The following is a 24,039-nucleotide window of genomic DNA, read 5'->3' as shown; positions in this document are numbered from 1 at the left end:
CCGTTGTTCAAAAAAGCCCTAATAAAGTTCAAGTAGAAGAAAACAAACGCAAAATTAATTATAGTGAATGGAAGCTCCTTCAGAATCTGCAGTGTGCTCGGCAGTTGCGATCGCAATCGTAAAAACAGGGTCCTTCACAATGCATCGGGCAGAGCAGCCGCATCCCTTGGCACCGTCCTTGCGCAGTGCACATTGCATACTCACCGACCCGATAATAACTCGAGCTGTAGCTTGGCCGGTGGTGCCTGTTCCTCACTCTTCCTCCACCTCCACCACCACCGCTGCCACCACCGTCGCCACCGACATTGCCTCTGGGACTGCCACCCATGCCCCCACCACCACTGCCACCACCATTTCCAACACATTGCCACCAACATATGTTGTTGTAATTTCCTCCGCCACCTCCCCCATTATTTCCACCGTTGCTACCACCACCCCAATTGCCTCCACCTCCACCGCCACCGCCATTACGTCCACCCCCACCTCCACCTCCACCTCCACCGCCACCTCCTCCACCACCTCCACCTTTACTGCCCCATCCCCACCCCCACCCCCACCCGTAACTCCATTTATCCCCACTGCCGCCACCGCCTCCGCCACCATTCTTCCCACCACCACCACCACCACCACCACCACCACCATCACCATCACCGGTATTTTGCTCTTGGATAACATCAGCACGGTATGTCATATTAATTTTGGAAGGCAGTACTGGGGCATCCAACTGAGCTACAGATATAGTGCGAGCTGGAGGCACAAGTACTGAGTCACAAAAGGAAGGAAACACTATTGAGGTACAAAATAAGAGAACAAAAAACAATGAGACATCCATGACAGAGGTACTAGACTCTTTTGGGTTCGATGTCAATATTGTCCCATCTTGTAAGTAAAAAGGAGACACGTAGACGTAGTATATATAAAGTGCCCACATGCCTATTGCAATAATGTTGACAGGTAAGCAACGGTGGCTAAAGGATTTGTAGTTTACAGAGACAGAGAGGATAGCTTGCATTGCACTTCTTTGCCCCCTAAGTGCAATCTAATACGATCTATATTGACATGTTGACATGTTGTGATGTTGTCATGTTGACATGCTGTTTTGAGAACACATCTGCACAACGAAAGAGGCTTTATGTCTAGCTTGCTAGTTGTGTTGTGTTTGTGTGAGTGTGACCACCTACTGCATGCCTATATGGCTATATTATAATATAAATCTATGCTACCTAGTATATATCCCTCACATTACTTCACATGGTGAAGTGTTGATGCTCATGGAGTCATGGTGAGATCTTGTTGAGGACCAACATTTTTTTTTCATTTCACTTTTTTCACTAAGATTTTTGCACAGTTCTCTGAAACTATTTTCACACTTGTTAGCCTAGAGACGACCGCGTTCAACCTAAAACGACATGATTGTTAACATATAAGTATAACACTAGAGCTAGCATTTATCAGTTGTTAATTGAAAACTCAGTGATGCATCAGATATAACTTGTGATACTGGACATTCTTTCATTTTTAATTTGTTGATCAACAAAGGAAAATTTTATAAACTACACTCCTTTTTCAAAACATCACAAACAAAATATCTCTCCTTCAAATTTATTGACAAAATGTTTTTGTAGGACCCACATATACATCTTCCATGTCTTCTTTCCTTTTCCCTTTGCCCTCACCTTTTTCCAGTGAACTATCTTCATGTGACATGCATGTTTTTTTATAATATAAGCATGCTGCAATAAAGTATGCAACTGAGAGCTACTGAGTTTAAGAAATATTGCCACTCATATCACATAAAGAGTTACATGACAGATAATTAATAAGACATACTAAGTAAATCTAAGAATTTGCAGTTTCCAAAATTAAGTAAATTTCACCTAGTAAAATTGTAAAAACAAGCACAGGAACTGAAATATAACATGAATCTCAACGCTTCATATTTTCGATGAAATTACAAAACACATATATTAAACAACCACCATTGCTAAAAAGAGAAGCTCACCAAACTGGTGAAAAGGAGAGGGAAGTGCGTCCAACCCATTGGACTGAAATGTGCTTTTTAAAAGGTTCTGCTTCCGTCTGATTTGTTTTATGATCTGTGTGTGTGTGTGTCTTTTCAATATTCATGTGTGTCCGTCAGAGGCGAACTCAAGTGAAGTCAAGGGGCAACTGTCCTCCAATAATTTGAAATTTTATAGAGATTAGATTTATAGGTCCGGACTAATTTGAAATTTTTTTTTTTTTGTTTGCCTCTCTGGAAAATTTAGAATTAAAATTAGATTAAATTTTTTGAATCAGATTAATAATTAGAATAAGAAATTAGAACATTTTTTTTTATCTAGTACCCGATTAACTAATCGGTTTTGAACCCAATTCACTATTACAAAATCCGGCTCTGGATCTGCCCCTGATACCCGCTTCAATATTTGTACGAATCTACCACGCACATATCATAAAGCGATACTATATCTTTGTTGGGGCTGAAATGCAATTATATACTCAAGGTGAGAGTACAATCACGACTTCATTCCGTACTAGATTACCGATTACCTCACTGAAATATGCAGAATCCTGGCCGTACGTTATGAACATCGAAACCATCAGTACCCATAACTTCAAATTTTTCTGTGTGTGAAATCGAAGGGTACAAATAGGACAACTAGTGACCATTTCCTGGGTCCAGGTCAGCGTTGAAAACGGAGCGAATACATAGTGGTAAAACTATATTTTTTTTTTTTTTGGGGATATGGATACGAACGGATCGGATTTGGATTAGATTGGATATTTATTAAAATAAAATAAAAATATTAAAAAAGATTAAAGTTCGTAATATTTATCTAATGTTAATAGTGAATAAAACATAAAGCCTTCTCTTCTTCTAATGTTACAAATTTCAGGATGACATTTTTATAATTTGAAGGTTTTGGAGTGACAAATAATTAATTTTTCCTAAAATATATGGTATATATATATTATTTGAATACATATAATTAAAACGTAAAGCCTATCCTTATCCATACGGATATTCGAATATAGGATATCCACATCTAAGTTTTCTGATACAGATCAAATACGGATCATATATTATCCATACTGTTTTCACCTCTAGTAGTCCTCCAAGAAATATGATGTCGCAAGGGTTGGAGGGAACTTTCGGGCGAAGAGAATTTTTATTCATAAAAATCAATAAAATAAACAATGAGAGAAAAATAGAAAGAGTACAAACTTTCTTGCACTCGATCTATTGATCGGATCCAATGTTTCCGATTCACAAAGTTGGATCAGATTCAATACTCCCGGTTCAATCTTTTTCTCTCTTTCTTTTTGTATTTTGTCTCAGCAACACAGAAAATTGTGCATAAAAAGAATAAGAGGGACGACAAGGAGTTCAAACTATGGCTGAGATTTTCTAGAGGACCTGTTACCAGAACAGGAATAGGCTAACTTCAATTCAGTAAAACAGTTGTAGTGGTCTATGTGGATGTAATTATGAAAGTATTGGATGTAACCATTGGTAGCTACTACCAATCATTTAAAAAAAAAAAATGAATATACTTCAGATGTTCATGTGACCCATGTAAATCAGTACAAATTGAAAAAACAAAAAGATTAAATCAGAACCATTGAATCTGATCCAAATTTTTGGATAAGAAATATTAGATCCGATTTTTCTACCAATTTAACAATTACAATACTCATTCTACTTCCCTCTCTCATTTTTTTTCATTAATTTCTATGGATAAATTTTTTTTCGGAGATCATAAAGGTTATTTATTTTATGAGTTAAGCTGGGGTGCTATGGATAGCATAGTGGCCTCTATGCTACGGCTCAATATTTGAGTTTTCAAAATTCAAACGGTCGATCCGAACCGTTCATCTTATTCTCCATATTAATATCTGCTTGGAGACCAAATTTTACATTTTTCTGAATTTTTTTACTATTTATTAAGTATTTTACAAAATTGTTGATCCAATGGTGGCTGCACAAAACAGTAAAACCGTTGGATTAGTGATTTTCAAAGTAGCTTAATAAATAGTAAAAAATTTCAGAAAATTATAAAATTTGGTCTCCAATCAGATATTAATATGGAGAATAAGATGAACGGTTCGGATCGACCGTTTGAATTTTTAAAACTCGAATATTGAGCCGTAGCATAGAGGCCACTATGTTATCCATAGCACCCCAGCCTAACTCTTATTTTATTATCATTATTTTTAAAATAAAGGACTCCAAAGTGACACCTGTGTTTTTATTTTTTAGAAATATAGAAGCAACAATTTTTTAAAAGCACCAATATGAAATGGAAACTGTATTCTAAATGAACCTATATATATATATATATATATATATATAGAGTTAGGCTGGGGTGCTATGGATAGCATAGTGGCCTCTATGCTACGGCTCAATATTTGTGTTTTCAAAATCTAAACGGTCGATCCAAACCGTTCATCTTATTCTCCATATTAATATCTGCTTGGAGACCAAATTTTACATTTTTCTGAATTTTTTTACTATTTATTAAGTATTTTACAAAATTGTTGATCCAACGGTAGCTGCATAAAACAGTAAAACCGTTGGATTAGCGATTTTCAAAGTGGCTTAATAAATAGTAAAAAATTCAGAAAATTATAAAATTTGGTCTCCAAGCAGATATTAATATGGAGAATAAGATGAACGGTTCGGATCGACCGTTTGCATTTTGAAAACTCGAATATTGAGCCGTAGCATAGAGGCCACTATGCTATCCATAGCACCCCAGCCTAACTCTATATATATATATACTGCAGAGATTGCCTCCAGTATCACAAACTCTGGAATAAAGATTAATTAATATTTTATCCAGAAAGGATTAATCAATATGATTAATTCTTTCTGGAACGGGCATTTTATATGTCTTTTATAAAAAAAAAAAATCAATATGATTAATTAGAGTACATTTTTAGGCACTGAGATCCTTTTAAACAAGTTCAAACCAAACGATCACATTATTCCTCACAACAAAAATGCCTTCAAGTTTATGACAAATTCAGCATTCATCCTAGTGGATAGAGATTAAACTTTTGGTAAATAATTGTAGAGGACACATACTGGTATTAATAATTTCCCCGTTAAAAAGTGTCAGAGAACTTTTCAAAAGTGAAAGCTAGTGTCGTGAAATTTTTCTAACTTGCTAACCACTTTTTGTAATCATAAGGTTTGTGTCCATGATCTACAATAATATTGAAATGCATCATTTCTAATAGCTTGATTTTTTTTGTTTTTTTGTTTAAGGTAATGAAATAGAAAGAAGAACCTGCCTAGCAATCTAGATATGAATTAATAGACTAATAGGTTCTGATTTATTATTATGAAAGTATTTATTTACTAATTCCCAAATCTGGAGAGAATTTGTGCAATTGTTCTAATCAATTACTATCTGGTAATCATAAGGTACCATCCTAGATCTCCTAAATGTCATCAAGTCTAATATGTCATTATTATGTATTTAATTATCAATATCAACTGTGGAACTGAAATGTAATTTTGATTTTAGAAAATTGTGAACTAACTCAAAACAAAATTGTTCGCAGCGAAAATTAGCAAGTGTCTTAATGAAATGCATACTGTACTAATTTGGTATGAAAATAGTATTGGTTTTTGTGCATTAATTCTCTATTTCATATAGCTACCAATAATTTTCTATTTTGTAGGTCCACATAAGAAAGTTCTCTTCATTTTACTTAAAATTCAGCAGATACATCCCCCCTTTATAGATGATTTTCATGATGACTGAGAGTCTGAGACTGACAAAAAGGCTAGTGAAATGATCAAAATCAGAGGAGGCACATGAAGTGTTGCAATAAACATTACAGTAACAATAAATAATTTTACTGTTTTCCTTTCTTTTTCTTTTTACAAAAATAGGTGGAGAGTAGGGATTGCTTGTGAATTGAGGAACATGTCAATTGGATGAAATTCTTTTAATATATATATTTCTGTCCTTGTGGATCTTTGCATGACGAACCTTTCAATCATGAGCTGCTCTGCAGTGGTTTCATTTTTCTGGCCTTTCCATTCATCGATGATCTAAAAACTAATTTATTAAAGGCTAATTATTAAACACAAACCCATGAGCAACTGCTTTTCTTCTCTTTCTTCATTTTTGTGTGTGCAGCCTTAAGCTAATCAAATAAAAATAATTTTGTATATCAGAAAATTTTCGCCTAAAATTTACTAGCATCAACATCTAGTAATGTTAACTATGTAAAAGTGCTCTGCATGAAGCCAAAACTGCTATGTTAAAATCTCTAACCGATTTTTTCCCAGAAAAAAATATGTTGCATGGATACAAGTACGGGTATCGTATCACATAAGGGATACGATAACTTTCAAGTTATGACAACAGATACATATATCGATATGGTGGTACGATGCGTATCTTGGTTATGATACAGAACCATATATGAAATATCGAGATAACATAGCGGAAAATATTATAAAAATCAACCACATAAATCCTTACAGAAAGGATCGCATGGAAGAGAATAAGGCAATTAAACTGGGTCATAGAAGTGTTGTAAGAAATTGGGCCAGCCCATTGCATAGACTAGATTTAAAACTTATATTTAATTTGGGTAAATTTAAGAATAGATGCCCAAATGTGCAATCGTTGGTGGCCCTGTTCAGTTCTTTGCCATCAAATTTTCTGACTTGAAGAAATTTGTGCTGGTTGCTTAGCTTATTTTCTAATTATACTGTCTAAACAGCTTGCATTTCCATTATAAGTTGGTTTACTGACACATGGGTGAAGCTACAGTAGAATAGGGGTAGGCACCGACCCCTGGAATATAAAAAATAGAGTGATGCTTCTATGGACATAAGGACCTATTTGTAAAATGAACATATTTTTATTTTCAAAGTTCAAACAGTCGATCCGAACCGTTCATCTTGTTCTCCATATTAATTTGTGCTTGGAGACCAAATCTTACATTTTTCTGAATTTTTTTACTATTTATTAAGATGGGTACAAAAAATATCAAATTCAGACCATTGAATTTTGTACCCATCTTAATAAATAGTAAAAAAATTTAGAAAAATGTAAAATTTGGTCTCCAAGCACAAATTAATATGGAGAACAAGATAAACGGTTCGGATCGACTGTTTGAACTTTGAAAATAAAAATATGTTCATTTTACAAATAGGTCCTTATGTCCATAGAAACCTTTGCCTAAAAAATAAACTGGATTAGGTTCTTAAGTGGACCTTGACTACTCTTAGATTTAATTTTGCCTACTAAACGGAGCAGATATTTTCTCTGTCCGCTAACAAATAATTCTTAAGTCACAACAAAACCAGGCCCAGACGATTAATCAGCGGCTGATGTCATCTTATAGCTACAATAGTAAAAAATCTTAGACTACGTGCCAGTAGGGGTGTCAATGACACCCGTTTACCGTATCCGTATCGTATTCGATAAGACAAGTATGAATAATATATAATTATATAAAATAAATTATATCATAAGAAGAATATTATGCTAAATATTTTTCTTTTTTTGAATGTTGATATTTTATTTAGTTAAGGAATTGAATTTGTTAGAAGAGATATTTTGTGATTTTTTTTGCTTAATAAAAAGCTATTACTTAGAATTAATTGCATATTTATATTTTAATTTTATATTAGTAATTGTGATTGCATATATATGACAAGTTTGATGGTTTATTTGTAAAATTATTAAAACTATTATATTTGTATTATTCGTTATTCGTCCACTACTGTTTCGTTACTCACTAATTTTAACGGGTATGGGTAAGGTAGGGTAAGAAAAATTCTTAACGGGTATGGGTAAGGTAGGATAAGGAAAATTCTTAACGGGTATGGGTAAAGTATGGATAAAATTAATTCTTAGTGGATATAGGTATGAAAATGGTTCTACCCTATCCATATCGTATCCATTGACACCCCTATGTGCCAATGCCTCACAAGAAGTTCAAAAAGCTTGTAAAAGTCTCCAATAGACTTATGCTTTTACCTGCCAGCCAATCAAAGTCTCCAACAGACATATAAAAATAATAAATTGTTAAACAATTCTGTAACAAAATTATTATCTTGTAAAATCTTAAAAATATATCTCTGTGTTAATTATGAAGTAAGGATCTTTTGTTGCAGTTTAGTTTCAAGTAATATTTGTGTCAAAAGGACCAGAAAAATAAGATGCATAATATGTAAAGAAAAGTTAATTCAATATTTGAATTTTTTTTATGTTTGGCTCATAAATATTGTAAATCGAAATTATTAAAGTTGAGAATAATTTCGTAGATAATCCATCAAAAGTGGCAGAATAAAGTACATTTTAGTCTTATTTGGACAATACAAATACAAATAAGAATTTGTAATTTACAATATCACTACTACTAGGGCTGTCAAAAAAGCTCGCGGCTCGTGGCTCGCTCGTGGCTCGCCTCTAGCTCGCTTGCTAACAGACCGAGCTGTTAACGAGCCAGTTCGGCTCAGGCTCGGGCCAAAATAAACGAGCTGAGTCAGGGCTCAGCTCGGACCGGGCCAGCTCGGCTCGTTAAGCTACAGTGAATTTAGGGTTTAGTCCCGTATAATTTCAAGTCCAGTCCCATTTTTAAAGGCACAATTATGCAAAATTGATGTATTTTCGGTTTGAGAAGAAAGGATATGGCTTTAGTTGCTTGAAGATGTGCCTACTGGACAATTTCTTAAATTTTTTGAATGAGATTTTTTATTTTTTTATTTTTGAATTTGTATAATAACAGCCCAATAAAGCCCAACGAGCCAGCTCGTCAGCTCGCGAGCTAGCTCGGGCTGACTTGTCACAAGCTGAGCCAGAGGTTTTGGCTCGGGTGACCTAGGTCCAGCTCGCTCGGTCCAGGCTCGGGCCAAAATAAACGAGCTGAGCTAAGGCCTAGCTCGGCCCAAGCCAGCTCGTTTACAGCCCTAACTACTACAGAAAAAACACTTCACCATCGGGTTCCGAACCGTTGCATATTGCCCCGATAGGAAATATGTACACATATGCAACTTTCTACAAAACGCACATATTTGATGCACGCGGATCAAAATTGTTTTGAGATTCGTGTGGGATAGATTAGTAAGAAATATTGAAGCGAACACGCAATAATCTTATTGCAATGCGTGCGGATTGAACGGTAGAGAAACCCTTCAGATTCAAATTTGAGTTCAGTGGGGCGTTGTATACTTCTAATAAAGGATAAAATTAATATTTTATAAATTTAGAATGAGTTTTAATAAAAAAACAATGAAATGGGTAAATATGTGAGTTTTTGAAGTTTAGAGAGAAATATATAATTTTAAAATTTAGAGAGCGAAATACGTAATTTTGAAGTTTTTGAGGGGTATACGTGAAGTTCCCCCGAACATATATAACACCTAGTTAATTGTAATTAATTAATCATCTTCACTTAGCCTGTGTTCTCTCCCAACTCTGACAATGGTAGCCTCCATTGTAATATGAGTCCCTTTTTCAGACCTCATCTCGGAACAACTCTCATTCCAAAACCACCACCATAGACCAAACTTTCAAAGCTCTGATCTTTTCACCAAAGTTCGCCACCACTCCTTTTTTATCCCAATCAATCCATGTAAAATCCATAAACAAGGTAATAATACCAAATGTTAACGGCTATAAGTTGTATAATGAACAACCGAAACCGGATCTTACACTACCTGACTGGAAGAGGAAGCAAACATGGCCCGATAATATGCATGCCGACGTATTAGGCTTCGGGAGGATGGTTCGTCAATATGTGCAATTCTTAATCAAAATTTTCGGATAGATCGTATGAGGTTGGGGCTGATCGGACCGCTTCTATTGAAACCCTCATGAACCATCTCTAGGTTGCCTTATCTTGTTTTAATTGATTTTTCAAACCATGAATACAAATTTGAAAGATGTTCCTCGCGCGTGTGATATTTTAATACACCATTCAATTTCATATGTGAAACTTGGTGTCTATTAATTTGTTGGGTTTTCCATAATTTTAGGAAACGGCGTTGAATCATGTGAGACTCGTTGGTTTGCTTAGTGATGGATTTGGTTCCACACTGGAGATGAATAAAAGAAATCTCATCTGGGTTTTTGCTAAGATGCAGTTGCTTGTCGATCGCTATCCATGCATCTTGGTACATGTTTCTCCTCCCCAAAATTAATTTTCGTTTTGGTTAATGATTATTTTTTTGTACGATTAACAATAAAAAGAAATTTCATTGATGTCCTATCTGAGAAAGTGAAGTATTTCCACCGAAATTTTTAAAAATACCATTTTTGTAAAATTATTAAACCAAAACACCAATTTTGGTTGAAAATTATATTTTTCGCATGGCCGCTTTTCGGGGAAGCGGGCACTTGGAACCGGGCCGCTTCGGGGGGAAGCGGGCACTTATTTTGGGCCGCTTTGGAGGGTAGCGGCCACACCGGTAGGGGGCCAAGCGGCCATGGTAATTATAAATAGTGGCCGCTGTCTCGTTTTTTTGATACGATTCATTCGAGAGCCATCCCTTCAAATCAGGTAATTTTCTTCTTCTTTCTAAATTTAAATTTAGTTTAAAGTAGGAGTAGGAGTAGGAGTAGGAGTAAGGTAAATATTTAGGGTTTAGGATCATGTAATTATTTAGTAACCAAAATAATTATGGAATTGTACCAAAATAATTATGAAATGGTATGAAAATTGATTATTGACCAAAATAATTGTAAAATTGTACCAAAATTGATTATTTGACCAAAATAATTATCGTATTGTACCAAAATTAATTATTCACCAAAATAATTATAAAATTGTACCAAAATTGATTATTTGACCAAAATAATTATCGTATTGTACCAAAATTGATTATTCACCAAAATAAATATGAAAATTAGTTATTGACCAAAATAATTAATACCCCAACTATAATTATTTTTTGAAATTTAATTTCAAATCCTAATAAGACCAAAATATAAAATACAGCATGACATCTATGGGATCTGGACCGTCTTCTAGTAGGGATGTACCTTCTTCCAGTGGAGGTGCACCAGTTATACCCACTCCATATGAGATGTCACAATATGTCGATACGACATTGACATCTGTGGTCCCCGGTATCCGGCACCGCACTGATCGGGTATCAGACTTTCTCTGGTACCCGAACGCGGAGCACCGTATCGGACGTATTTTTTTTTCTAAAGCACAATGTACTTGCGGTCTGCTAATGTGGGTACAAGACGCGCCTAGACTCTCTCCTGAGATGTGCAGGATTGCCTGGATGTGATCAGATTGATGACATATCGGATGAGCCTGATATATACGTCCTATACGGTGGTGACGAGGCATTGTGGGCTTCAGTCCAGGATGCTCAGACTGTCGGTCAGGCGTTCGATAGAGGACAAGAGACGCTTAGGAGGCGCGCTGCAGAGCAGGCTGTCCCTACTCAGGAGCAGGCCGTCCCTACTCAAGAGCAGATCCCTACTCAGTTTTTCTCTACGCAGGTAAGTTATTTTTTTAATATATACAACTTATGTATTTTTTTTAAAAAAAATGATGCATAACTTGTTTGTAAATTTGTAGGAGGAGGAGGAGGGACTCGGCTTCAATATCGACCCAAACCCTGATGGTTTGTATTCTCCGGGTTATGATCCGACCCAGTCGATTCCTCCTGCATATCTACCAGGGTTCACTATGCCGAACCCCTTTCCAGACTTTCCTGGCAGCTCACAGCCTACGCAGTATCCTCCCATTCTGGACTTTGCTGGCACCTCAACACAGTATCATCCCGGTACGTACTTTCCTGACATCTCCATGGATGATCCTATTGTGAGAGCTGCCTACGGTATGTTACCGACTCAGGAGTCTGGACACACAGTTGCATTTGGTCCTGCAGTCCAGCAGTCAGCTGAGATTGAGGAGGTTGAGGCCCTTGAGTCAGATGATTCTCTCGACCACACGCCACTCGCAGTGCGGATTAGGGGTTTGAGGACCAGGAGGGCGAGGCGCCCATTCACTCCTTCTGACTTTTAGGTTGTTGTTTGTTTTTGTACTTTTTTTTAGTTTAGTGTTGTCATATATTGTGATTTGTTATATCAGGATGCTTATCTTTCTTTCATGTTGTTATTTATCGTACTATTTTGCTTTTATTTTTCTTTCATGCTTATCTTTCTAATACATTTAATTTATAAAAAGTTATATCTATTTTGAGAATTATTTTTGAAAACCAATCATTAAATAAATTAAAGTTTTTATTTTTTTTCAAAAATAGATACAACTTTTTAAAAATTAAATGTACTAGAAGGATCATAATATTTTTTGTATTACCTAGAAGTGAATTTTGAACTGGGATCAATAACTCAAAATCGAAGTATTTTTATTATTTTCCAATAACACATAAAGAAATATATTAATTTTTCTTACAGCCGCGAAAAATCCGGCCTGAAAAATATTGATCCGGGTTATTTGTTGCAGTCTTTCTAATAAATCAAATTATATTGTATTTCATCTATTTTCAAAGAAATATATTCAACATTTCTAATATTTTAATACAAAAAAAAATTATGTTTTCCAAAAAAAAAAGAAAAAAAAAAGCAAAATCCAGTGTGGCCGCTGGCCCCCAAAGCGGCCCAAATAAGTGCCCGCTTCTCCCCGAAGCGGCCCGGTTCCAAGTGCCCGCTTTCCCGGAAAGCGGCCATGCGAAAAATATAATTTCCACCCGAAATTGGTGTTTTGGTTTAATAATTTTAAAAAAATGGTATTTTTAAAAATTTCGGGTATTTCCATGATATATTGTGGGTATTAATTAGAGGGTGATATGCATTATGGTTTTTTGTGTGTGTGTGTGTGGACCAAAATTTTAATTTTTTTGGAGATTTTTTACTATGTTTTTTTTAAGATTTTTTTAATCATATTGAAACACTAATTATTATTTTTTAAATAGTAAAAAGTTTTCAAAAAATATAAAATTTGATCACAAGCACATTTTAACATGGATAACATATTGAGCTAGCGTTTCAAATCAGTTATTTTAATTTTGAAAACATAAAAATAACTTATAAACATATACCCTTATATCCTTACATGCTTATATAAGAGTAAGGCTACGATGTTATAGGTTGCATAGAAGGCTACGGTGCTACGGTTCAATATTCGACTTTTCAAAATCTTAACGGTCGATCCGAACCATTCATCTTGTTCTCCATATTAATATGTGTTTGGAGACCAAATTTTACATTTTTTGAAAAAAATTTACTATTTTTTTAGATAGGTAGAAAAACACTTGATCTAAAAAATTCTGCACCACTTAGATATTTGATTTTCTACCTATCTAAAAAAATAGTAAAAAATTTCCAAAAAATATAAAACTTGTTCATCAAACACATATTAATATGGAGAATAAGATAAACAATTCGAATCGACCGTTAGGATTTTAAAAAGTCAAATATTGAGCCGTAACACCCTAATCCTCTATGCAACCCATAGCACCGTAGTCTTACTCATATAAATATAGTAGTTTAACCTCTCACACACATATTATTGTTATGAAATTTTTTTATTATTTTTTTGAGAAAAAGCTGGCACAGTTTCATTAACTAGATGCTAAAGTTAACCTCCAAAAATTTTATTATTTTTCTGATGTCACGTCTCCATGCATATTTTGCAGTCTGTCTCCTTAGGTACCAGATGTACAATTTAAAAAAAAATAAACGGTCCAGATTCTCAATTCGGTCTCTATTATGACTGTAGGGGTGTGCTTTGAGATTTGGATCAAGTTAAAAGAACGGTCCGGATTTTTTGCTTGAACCTCAATTACCTTTGTGATACGGATTCTATTTTGTAGGAGTGATATTGTTGAAGTGGACACGTGGATCGCAAAGTAAGAACATAATACGGAGAGAATGACACGTGCGGGATTATTGCAATGGTCAAACCATACTTCGAGTGACCAGGCATAAAACTGGCGCAAATATTCTACTCTTTTACATCATTTCTTTTAAAAGAATATATTATTTTGTATCTAAAGTTTACAATTCCAAATTAATATGCTTGTCATAATTTAAAAGTGCACCAACTTTAAAATATTTTAGCCTTTCATAAAATACTTTTAAACTTTTTTAAGGACCCTTAAATTATTGATGATATGCCAAACATTAAAATTAATTCAAATATGCTTCAATCACAAACTATGATAAAGGATATATACATCTAAAATGGGAGATTTTTTAATTTAAATATTATTTTGTAGGGTAAAATTAACAAATATTAATACTAGGGGTGGCAAGAAAGCTCGTAGCTCGTGGACCGATCGTGACTCGCATATGATTCGCTCGCTAACGACTCATTTGTTAGTGGAGTCCAAGCTATTAACGAGCTAGTTCATTACTAGCTTGATCCAAAATTAACAAGTTTGAGATGGGGCCTAGCTTGGTCCAAGTATGAATTTGTGTGAATTTAGTATGCATGAATTTATTTTGTGAACTATGTTTATATAAATTTGGAGATTTAGTATTTTAGTATGTACAAATTTAATTACAAACTTAATTTATGGTAGTTGACTTTATATTACATTATCTAATACATTTGGGTTTTTGACCCACAAGCTTTCACGAGCTGGCTCGGCTCGCTCATTGTCAAAACAAGCGAGTCACAAGTTACTTTTTCTGCTTGGATCTGAATGTTGCTCGCTCATGACTCGCTTGTTGCTAAAACGAGTGAGCCATGAGCTTAGCCTAGCTCGGACTGGGCCGGCTCATTGCCAGCCCTAATACATACCATAAAAGTTTAAATTTTTTATAATTAACCTACTAATGTTAATTCTGAATCAAATCTCAATGAAGGCTAATTGTCCTAAATTCAGCATCAGTTAAATTTGTTCAAAATCAACGGGCAATTAATTAAACCCAAAAAATAACGTTTCAGTCGAACAAAAAAGGACTAGAAATGTGTAATTGGCATAAATAATAAAGATAATTTTTTTACTTTTGACATTGGTATTTGTTCACATTTTCATTTGCAGTTTAATGGTGATGATGAATGGCCTTTTTTTTTAATACCCAAAAAAAAAATTATAAAAATAACCTCCGATGTTTTTTTTATATATGCCCCGACCGCTGGGCTGTGGGGCGGGCGAAAATTCAAGCGAGCCGCCTCATGCCCGGGCGGTCCAACCCTATACCAACCCGCCCCACCTCTGGGTGGTCCACCCTTTTTTTTTTTTTTTTTTTTTTAAAATTTAGAGATCTTAGTATTTTGATTTAAATAATTTTGTGAAGAAAAAGTTGTTTAGAGTGTATGCCAAAAAATAAAACATTTGATATATTTATGAAGTGATGTCGTAATTCTTTATGTACATATACATAAATACATCTACATCTACATCTACATCTACATCTACATCTACATCTACATATACACATACACATTTACACGCGCGCGCGCGTGCACACATATACATATACATATACGTATACATATATGTATATGTATATGTATACACATACATATATATACGTATACATATACGTATATACACATACATATATATACATATACGTATACGTATACGTATATGTATATGTGTATGTCTACACACACACACATACACATATTCATATTACACATATACATTTACACATATACATTTATACATATACATATACATATACATACACACACACACATATACATATACACATACACATATACACATACACATATACACATGCACATATACATATACACATACACATATACATATATACATACTCGAAGTCCAAATAGCCGATCTAAACCGTTAGATGTTTAATCTATATTAAAATGTGCTTGGAGACCAAATTTTACATTTTTTTGAATTTTTTTACTATTTATTAAGATGGTTTGAAAATCGCTATTTTTTAATGCCTACCGTCGAACGAAAACTTAAACTGGATTTTTGAGGCACTAAACGACGTTTTTTGGAAATTCTGATGCTTCTGATGCGACGATGCGTGGTGTACCACTAAGGCATAACGGATCCGTCTCGTCCTCCCCTTTCCGAAAAGTGCTCATACGCGTAAATCCGAGTTTCCTAGTCAAAGTTATGGCTGTTTAAAGTTTTTTCGAAAATTAAACTTTGAAAATTCATAACTGACTGTAGAAAAATCCAAATAAGTTGAAATTTATATCAATTCTGTGTATTTTTGAATTTTCTACATGCTGGTGCAATCACTTTTGCAGTTTGGTCCCTGTATCAGTCCAGACTTGCTGATTTACCAGTGGCCTTTGCCGCTTGGCTGCTGAGTTTGGACTTGATACCATACCAGAGGTCAGTTTAGGATACTTTGTGCATGGACATAGATCTAATTTGATGTTTGAACATATTTTAGTAGCTCTAAACTACTGTTTTAGTACCATAAATAAAGAGAAGAAGATCAACAAGCTATTAGAGCTTGAAAATTTTTGAATAAATGCCAAGTCCTTAATTAGTGTTATATTTAGACTTGTGATATCCAACTGACAAATAAAATCAAAATTCACCAAAAAAAATAAAAATAAATCAAAGTTATAAAGAGTTACGACATCACTTCATAAATATATCAAATGTTTTATTTTTTGGTATACACTCTAAACAAGAAAACTTTTTCTTCACAAAATTATTTAAATCAAAATACTAAGATCTCTAAAAAAAATAAAAATAAGGACGGGCGGTCCGCTAGTGCTGTGACCCGCCCATGGGACAGGCGGTCCGCTTGTGTTTTGGGCCGCCCGTGGGCCTGGCGGTTGGGGCATTTAAATAAAATCCAATGCATGATTATTTTTAAAATTAATTTTTTTTAAGGGTATTAATAAAAATGGCCGCATATGCCGACAACAATATTGTATTCTTAATAATTACTCTATTCTGAATTTTTGATATTAATATCTGTCATTACAAAAATATGTAATATTTAAAACAACAATTTTTTTTTTGTTATCCAAAAAACCCGTAGGTTGGTTACAACCACTAACAGACAGTGGGTATTATGAGATATAGGAAACAAAGCTACCCTTCCTGTCCCATTACAACACCCGTAATTATATCCCTTTTACAAATTAAAACAGGGAAATGTATATCCTGTATAATCCCAATCATTTAACCTCCCCTTCTTAGCTAGGTCGTCAGCCAAATTATTCTGGCCTCTATGCACATGCTCACACGCATAAAATTTATTTTCCTGCATCAATTTCCAAATTTCCAAGATTTCATCAAAAGCACGCCAATCAGCATCCATAGGAGGTTGCGGGCTCGAAACCTCACGAACTAAAGTGAGACAGTCAGAGAAGAACGAACAAGACTCAATCCCATGACTTCTTGCTAGAACAATTGACTCCTTGAGTGCCATGGCTTCAGTTTGCAACGGGCAGCAGCCCCTTACCGACTTTGATTTGTAGGATATCAGTTCATCTTTGTACCACAGCACCACACCAATTCCACCGTACCAGCCCTGCACCCATGACCCATCTGAGAAACAATAGAAGTCATTCCGGATTTCTGACAAGGTTGTTATTTGTTGTACCCTACCCGATAACCCACTAAGGATTCGAGTAGCGCTCAGTTTAGATTCCCAGTTGACAGAATTCAAGTAGGACATGAATTGATTGAATTCAGGTTGCTTCCCACCATAGATTCTATCGTTTCTACAACGCCAAATTGCCCATGTCGAGTTGACGTATAAAAGCCATTGCTCCTCATCCAGACTATCAGAGATCCCTTGTAGCACCTCTGTAAGATTTCCATTCAAGCCATCAGTCCTTAGACCGAGGGGCCCAGCAAGAAAGCAAGCTCGAGCAAATTGACAGTTATGTATCAGGTGAAGCACATCCTCCTCATGACTGCCACAATTCGCACATAGCGGGCTGACCGAAGGAAATCTACGCTGCATAATTTTTGCTAGTGGGAGAGCTTTATGAATTAATTTCCAAAGAAAAACTCTAATTCTTGGAAGCACATCACCCCTTCTCCAAATGATTTCCCATAATTCCTTTGAGCCAACTATCAACTGCACATGCGGCTCTCTAAGTAATGCATAACCCGCTTTCACTGAATAGGTACCATTGCTAGCCTTGCTGAAAATAAGACGATCACCTGTGGCACCAAGAGTCGGGGGTGCCACATTCGCGATGATTTCCATGCACTTCATATAACCAAATAGTTCTATTAGCTTATCCACATCCCAGGACTCGTTCTCAACATCCAATAGGTCCTTCACGAGCAACCTTCTATGACTTTCCACTATCGGCTTACACTCCAAAGCCCCTTGGAACCATGGCTGAGCGAAAGCACTGCACACATCACCCCCACCAATCTGCCATTGAACCCATGGTTGTAAAAATTCTCGCAAATTCATCATACTCTTCCAAAAACCAGTGCATTTGTAATTTCTTTTACTATGCCACAGGTCACTCCTTGGAAAATATTTAGCCTTGACTATTTTTGCCCACAATGCTTCTGACCCCGCTGCTAGTCTCCACAAAAATTTTAAAAGCATGCTCTCATTCATGGCTTGAAGGTCCCGTACACCTAAACCCCCCAGCTCCAAGGGTTGCATAATTTTCTCCTACGAGACAAAAGCCAAATATCTCTGCTTCTCAACTTTTCCCCAAAAAAACCTTCTAATCACAGATGTGATCTCATCTATCACAGCCTTGGGAATCCTTGATGTGGCCATGTAATAGATAGGCAGCGCCATAAGCACTGTACGGATCAGTACCAGTCGGCCAGCAGGAGAGAGCATTGCATACTTCCACATCTGAAGTTTACTAGAAATTTTATCGATTAAAAAATCAAAAGAATTTCTTTTAGTTTCAATAGGGGCTCCCAGGTAAGAAGAACATTGGCTGTCAAGTGGAACCAGCAACGTTTCAGAAATGGCATTCCTGACAGCTTGTGGGGTTACTGCACTGAACCAAATAGAGCTTTTTTGAGGTCCCACCCTTTGACCCGAGACCTCAGAAAACTCTTGAAGGGAGTGTAGGATCAGTCCTGCCTCCTCATTGTTTGCAGCCCCAAAAATCAGTAAATCATCCGCATACAGACAGTCAGTAAGCGGTTGTGCTGAGGGGGCTAGCCGAACTCCTCTTAGTGCACTAGTTTTCACAGGATATTCCAAACTCCTTGATAAGACAGGATATCCCTAGAATGAATATGTATGGGGATAGAGAACAACCTTGTCTCTGCCCACTTTCTGGTTTCAAAAACCCGTCACCCTTCCCATTTAGAACAATAGTAAATTAATGGATCAAAAGCTTTGGACAAATCCACCTTTAAGCAAAACTCTTTATTCTTATAAGAGGTGAGACCGAATGAATGAAGCACTTCTCTTAATAAGATGACGTTTTCCGATATCTCTCGACCCGGAATGAACGCACTCTGAGCTCTTGATATGCATGAACCAATAAAAGGCTTTAACCTCAAGGTCAATATTTTGGAGATTACTTTATAGATCACATTGCACACTGAGATGGGGCGAAAGTCTGTGACTTGAACAGCATCCTCTATTTTCGGTATAAGGATCAGATTTGACCTGCCTATGTGTGAAGGCATCTCCCCAGTTGCAAAAAAAGCATTTACCTCCTGCATGATAGCTGATCCAAAAATGGACCACTTTTCTTGGATTAACCTTGCATTAAAACCATCTGGACCGGCTGCCTTGTCAGCACCTAGAGTCATTAGGGCACGGAAGGCCTCCTGCACACTGGGCTCGGCCTCTAGCAACACATGGGCAGAGGAGGGGATCCCCGTCACATCATGAAATACATCAGCTCTATAAACATCCGTAATAGGCTTGACTCCATATTTCCTGTAAATAGATTTAAAATGGTTAACAAATAAAGCCCGCATGTCTTTTTCACTTGTCACCCAGCTCCCATCTATGCCTTTGAGAGCCCGAATTGAGTTTCTCCTCTTTCTAGTTACTGCTGTTGCGTGGAAGAAGCGAGTATTGTTATCTCCAAAAATAGCCCAATTCAAACGAGCCCTTTGGTGCCAAAACCTTTCTTGCATCAAGAGGATCTGTTGGTGCTCCTTATTCAACTCTGATTCCCTTCTAATTGTTTCCTGTCTTTGCACATCACCATTGACTATTTTCATATCCTCTTCTACTCTCCTTAACATCAAGTCAGGAGTCGCCTTATCACCCAACCAACCTTTCACTTCTTTTTTAAAACAAGATTTTAGCTTTCTCCAGTCCTCATGCCCGTTCAAGGCTGCCTTTTGACACACCTCATCAAAACCCTCTTTTAAACTCCACCAGTTTTCACAACGAAAAACACGCTTAGCACGGATAGGTTTTGGCTTAGTGCGGATCAAGATCGGCATATGGTCACTATTAAATCGAGGGAGATGAAAAACTGCAGTTTCATTGTAAGTCATCGCCCAAGAGATAGTGGACATAGCTCTATCAAGCCTCTGAGAGATATTATCTGCGCCCCCTTGTCTATTTGACCAAGTGAAAGCCGGTCCATGGTAACCAAGGTCCAACAAGCCCATGCTTCTAGCCCATTCTCTAAATTGTTGGTTTGGAGATCCCAACTCATTTGAGCCACCACTCTTCTCAACTAACGACATTACAGCATTAAAATCTCCAAAAAGACATGCATGACCATCACAATGTTCAATAAATTCCCCAATCTCTTCCCAAATTTTTGGGTTTTGCACCCTTGACGGGTCCCCATAAACAGCTATTAAGCCCCATGGCTTTGAGCCATCTTTATTAGAAACTTCAACAAAAATGTAAAATTTATTAGAATGATAAATATTTACAATCACTTCATCACACCATAGTAACCATAGACCCCCCGATCTACCATTCGCTGCAACCCCAGAAAAATTACGCAAAGGCAGATCATCTACTCTTATTCTAGCTTGTTCTAAACTACACCTAGTATCAGAAATAAATGCAATGGTGGCCTTAGTGCTGCGAAGATATCTTTTTAACGTGGATACTGTCGTGCCGCCGCTGCCTCGACAGTTCCACGATAGGATATTCATGGATGGGGTGCCGGCGCGTTAAGGCCCGCCGACTTAGCCCTTTTGTTTAGACTCAAACCTTCATCTCTCTTGCCTATAGAAAAAGATCCAACCCCAAGCAAATTCTGCTCACCAGCTGCTCCCAAGTCGAGGTTGTAGGTAAAATTCCTTTCTGCATGTGCTGATTTCTCAAAGGTCCTCTTGTAAGTGAAGTTAGACCTCTCTCTCCATTTATTTTTCTCGTAGAATAGCGTACAAATCCCGCACCAAGCATTATACAAAAGCTTTTGGGCCTATCCGTACGAAGAATTATCAAAAGTCAGCCCACAGGATTCTATTTATTGCTTTAAGAAAAGAGGGACCCAAAGCATTAGTTCTACGCCAAAATTAGACCGAGTGCAGAGAGTCGGCTAAAAATAACATGAAATTCTAGATACTTCTAGGGGACGACCAATATAAGTGGTACCCAAAGTTCAGTGAGATTCTGTTCAATGCCAGGAATAGACCAAGTGCAAACAATTATTTATATAAAATGACTGGCTATTAATTTCTGAGAGATTTCCAAACGCGAGCATTGAGCATTTCTCGCCAAAACTAAGTCGGCGGAGCGCGAAAGGTTTGGTTTCTCAAACCCTAATTTTTCGATTATCCAATTCGCTATAATTTTTGTGTCTGTTCTTATTTGATCTAAATCAATCTTTTTTAATTCCGTGTCGTAGCTAGGGGTTGATCGCAAGATCTGCACAAAACCCTAATCCGTGGAACCTGTAAAGTCCCTTTCGGTTTGTGATCTCTCGAAATTGGTTGAATTGATTTTCCAGGGTATATTAATCAATTTTCAGTGCAGGATGTGCTTAAACCTTCAAAGAATAATTTGTGCTTTTATTTAAGTTTGGATCAGGTTTTAACGGTTTTTAAAAGGTGTGCAGATTAGGTTAAAAGAGACGATCTAAGAGATCTAACTCGAATGCGGCTGGTGAAACCCTATAAAAAATCGAACCTAGGGAAATTTACAAAAGAGCCACTCGTGTTTTCAGAGTTTTTCAGAACTTCATTACCAATATTTGCAACTGTTTATGGCTAACCAGCCGATTTTATTGTATTTGGGAAGAAGGAAATATAAGTTTGACATTAGAAAATTAAATTTTTTGGTTTGGACTATGAAATTAGAATTGTATGCAATTTTTTAATCATAAAACTGAAAATTTTGAGTGGCACTTTTGTAATGAACTATTCATGATATCTGGATTCAATTTTTTCTTGAACTGGTTTTTAATGGTTTTAGACTATGTGCAGATTAGGTTTTAAAAAGGAACTCAAGATTAGAATTTGATCGATTCAATTGCATAAACCTCTTGCAATGGGTAAATACCTAGGTTTCAATTTATTTCTATATCCCAAGAAGCTAATTTTCCATAAATCTGGTTTGCATTTACTTTGTTTAAACATTTATTGTATTATGTTGATAGGGATGAATGCACTTTGCTACTTGTCTTCCTGATTGTTGAATATATATTGTTATATGGCAATCATGTAAAGTGTATTATCCTGATAAACAATTTATTTTGAGTTGTGTGAATGATTGTGAAGATAATCTTGCTATAAGGAGCTTGTGCCTTATAATTTGTAGCATTTCAAGCCCTTGAACGGATGGTTGTTTCTAAATTTGTATTGGAAAAAAAGGGCTTCTTTGTGCTAGAAATCAAACTCCCATTACCATTCACAAATCTCAATTTAAAGTGGTACAATTGTTGTTGCAAACATAGAAACATCAACATCATTCCTTCAATTGTACATTTGGGTTCCTTTTCAGGTCTAGCAAACCATGGCAGAGCACTTGGCTTCAATTTTTGGTACGGAGAAGGACAGGGTCAACTGCCCCTTTTACTTCAAGATCGGTGCATGCCGTCACGGAGACCGATGTTCACGGCTGCACAACCGCCCCACCATCTCACCCACACTACTACTCTCCAACATGTACCAGCGCCCGGACATGATCACCCCAGGTATTGATGCCCAGGGCAATCCGATCGATCCCAATAAGATGCAGGAGCACTTTGAAGATTTCTATGAAGACATCTATGAAGAACTCTCCAAATTTGGAGAGATTGAGAGTTTGAATGTGTGCGATAACCTTGCAGACCATATGATTGGGAACGTGTACGTGCAGTTCAGAGAAGAGGAGCAGGCGGCAGCTGCACTGCGGGCCCTCCAAGGTAGGTTTTACTCAGGCCGGCCAATTATTGTTGATTTTTCACCTGTGACTGATTTTCGTGAGGCGACTTGTCGGCAGTTTGAGGAGAACAGTTGTAACAGGGGCGGGTACTGTAATTTCATGCATGTAAAGCAGATAGGAAGAGAGATGAGGAGGAGATTGCATAGATCGGGCAGGAGTAGAGGGAGGAGCAGGAGCCCAGGCCCTTACCGGAGGAGAGAGGGGCGAGAGAGGGAGAGGGAAAGGGATAGGGATACTAACAGGGACAGGTACAGAGAGAGGGAGAGGGGGGATAGAGACAGAGACAGAGGCAGAGAAAGGAGTGGTGAGAGGAGAGAGAGGAGCCCTGTGAGAGAGAATAGTGAGGAGAGGAGAGCGAAGATTGCGATGTGGAACAAGGAGAGGGAAGAGAAGGAAAAGGTTGACGGGTAAGGTAGGTCATGTAGTGGGTAGTGTTCTTATTATTTTACTATAGTGTGTTTGTTAAGTTGGTTGATGTGTTATTGGAGTGGTTGTGATTGTTTTGTGGTACTATTGCTGATTCGCTTGTGGAAGGTGTTATGTCTAATTAATTACATGGTAGAATTTAAACTAGTTGGTACTTGCTGAGTCGTTTGTTTGTTATTTATTTCTTTTGTTGCTGGGAATATCTTGCTTTCCAGTTTTCTACTTATCTGCTGGAGGTAGTATTTTGAGAAGCACCATAGGTGATTTTTATTTTATTTTGGGATATAAAAACTTAAAAGAGGAGGGATCAAATTACACCTTTTTTGGTGACACCGAATTATACTCTCCATTTTCAAAGTTTTTAAAGTTTAAATAGTCGATCCAAACTGTTCAACATGAT

At 36.6% G+C, this 24,039-nt stretch overlaps 1 protein-coding gene across 3 annotated transcripts in view; it reads left to right on the top strand.

Annotated features, from left to right (window-relative positions):
• LOC144560121 (splicing factor U2af small subunit B-like) overlaps nucleotides 1-23,786 on the top strand; it is an 85,680-nt gene extending 61,894 nt beyond the window's left edge. The window contains exons 2-3 of one of the 3 annotated variants that reach the window (XM_078309276.1): nucleotides 21,575-21,593; nucleotides 22,791-23,786. In XM_078309276.1, coding sequence (XP_078165402.1) covers nucleotides 22,803-23,624 — 822 coding nt within the window. In that variant the 5' untranslated portion in view covers nucleotides 21,575-21,593; nucleotides 22,791-22,802 and the 3' untranslated portion in view covers nucleotides 23,625-23,786. Of the gene's footprint in view, nucleotides 1-21,568; nucleotides 21,594-21,696; nucleotides 22,096-22,147; nucleotides 22,342-22,790 lie in introns of those variants that run through there. The other 2 variants (XR_013513330.1, XM_078309275.1) reach the window with 2 other exon arrangements.
• Nucleotides 23,787-24,039: the final 253 nt, after the last annotated feature.

This window comes from Carex rostrata, chromosome 10, assembly GCF_964058835.1.
Source record: "Carex rostrata chromosome 10, lpCarRost1.2, whole genome shotgun sequence".
Taxonomy (NCBI): Eukaryota; Viridiplantae; Streptophyta; class Magnoliopsida; order Poales; family Cyperaceae; genus Carex; species Carex rostrata.
Note: the sequence above shows the minus strand (reverse complement) of the source record. Positions and strands in the feature narration are given on the sequence as shown.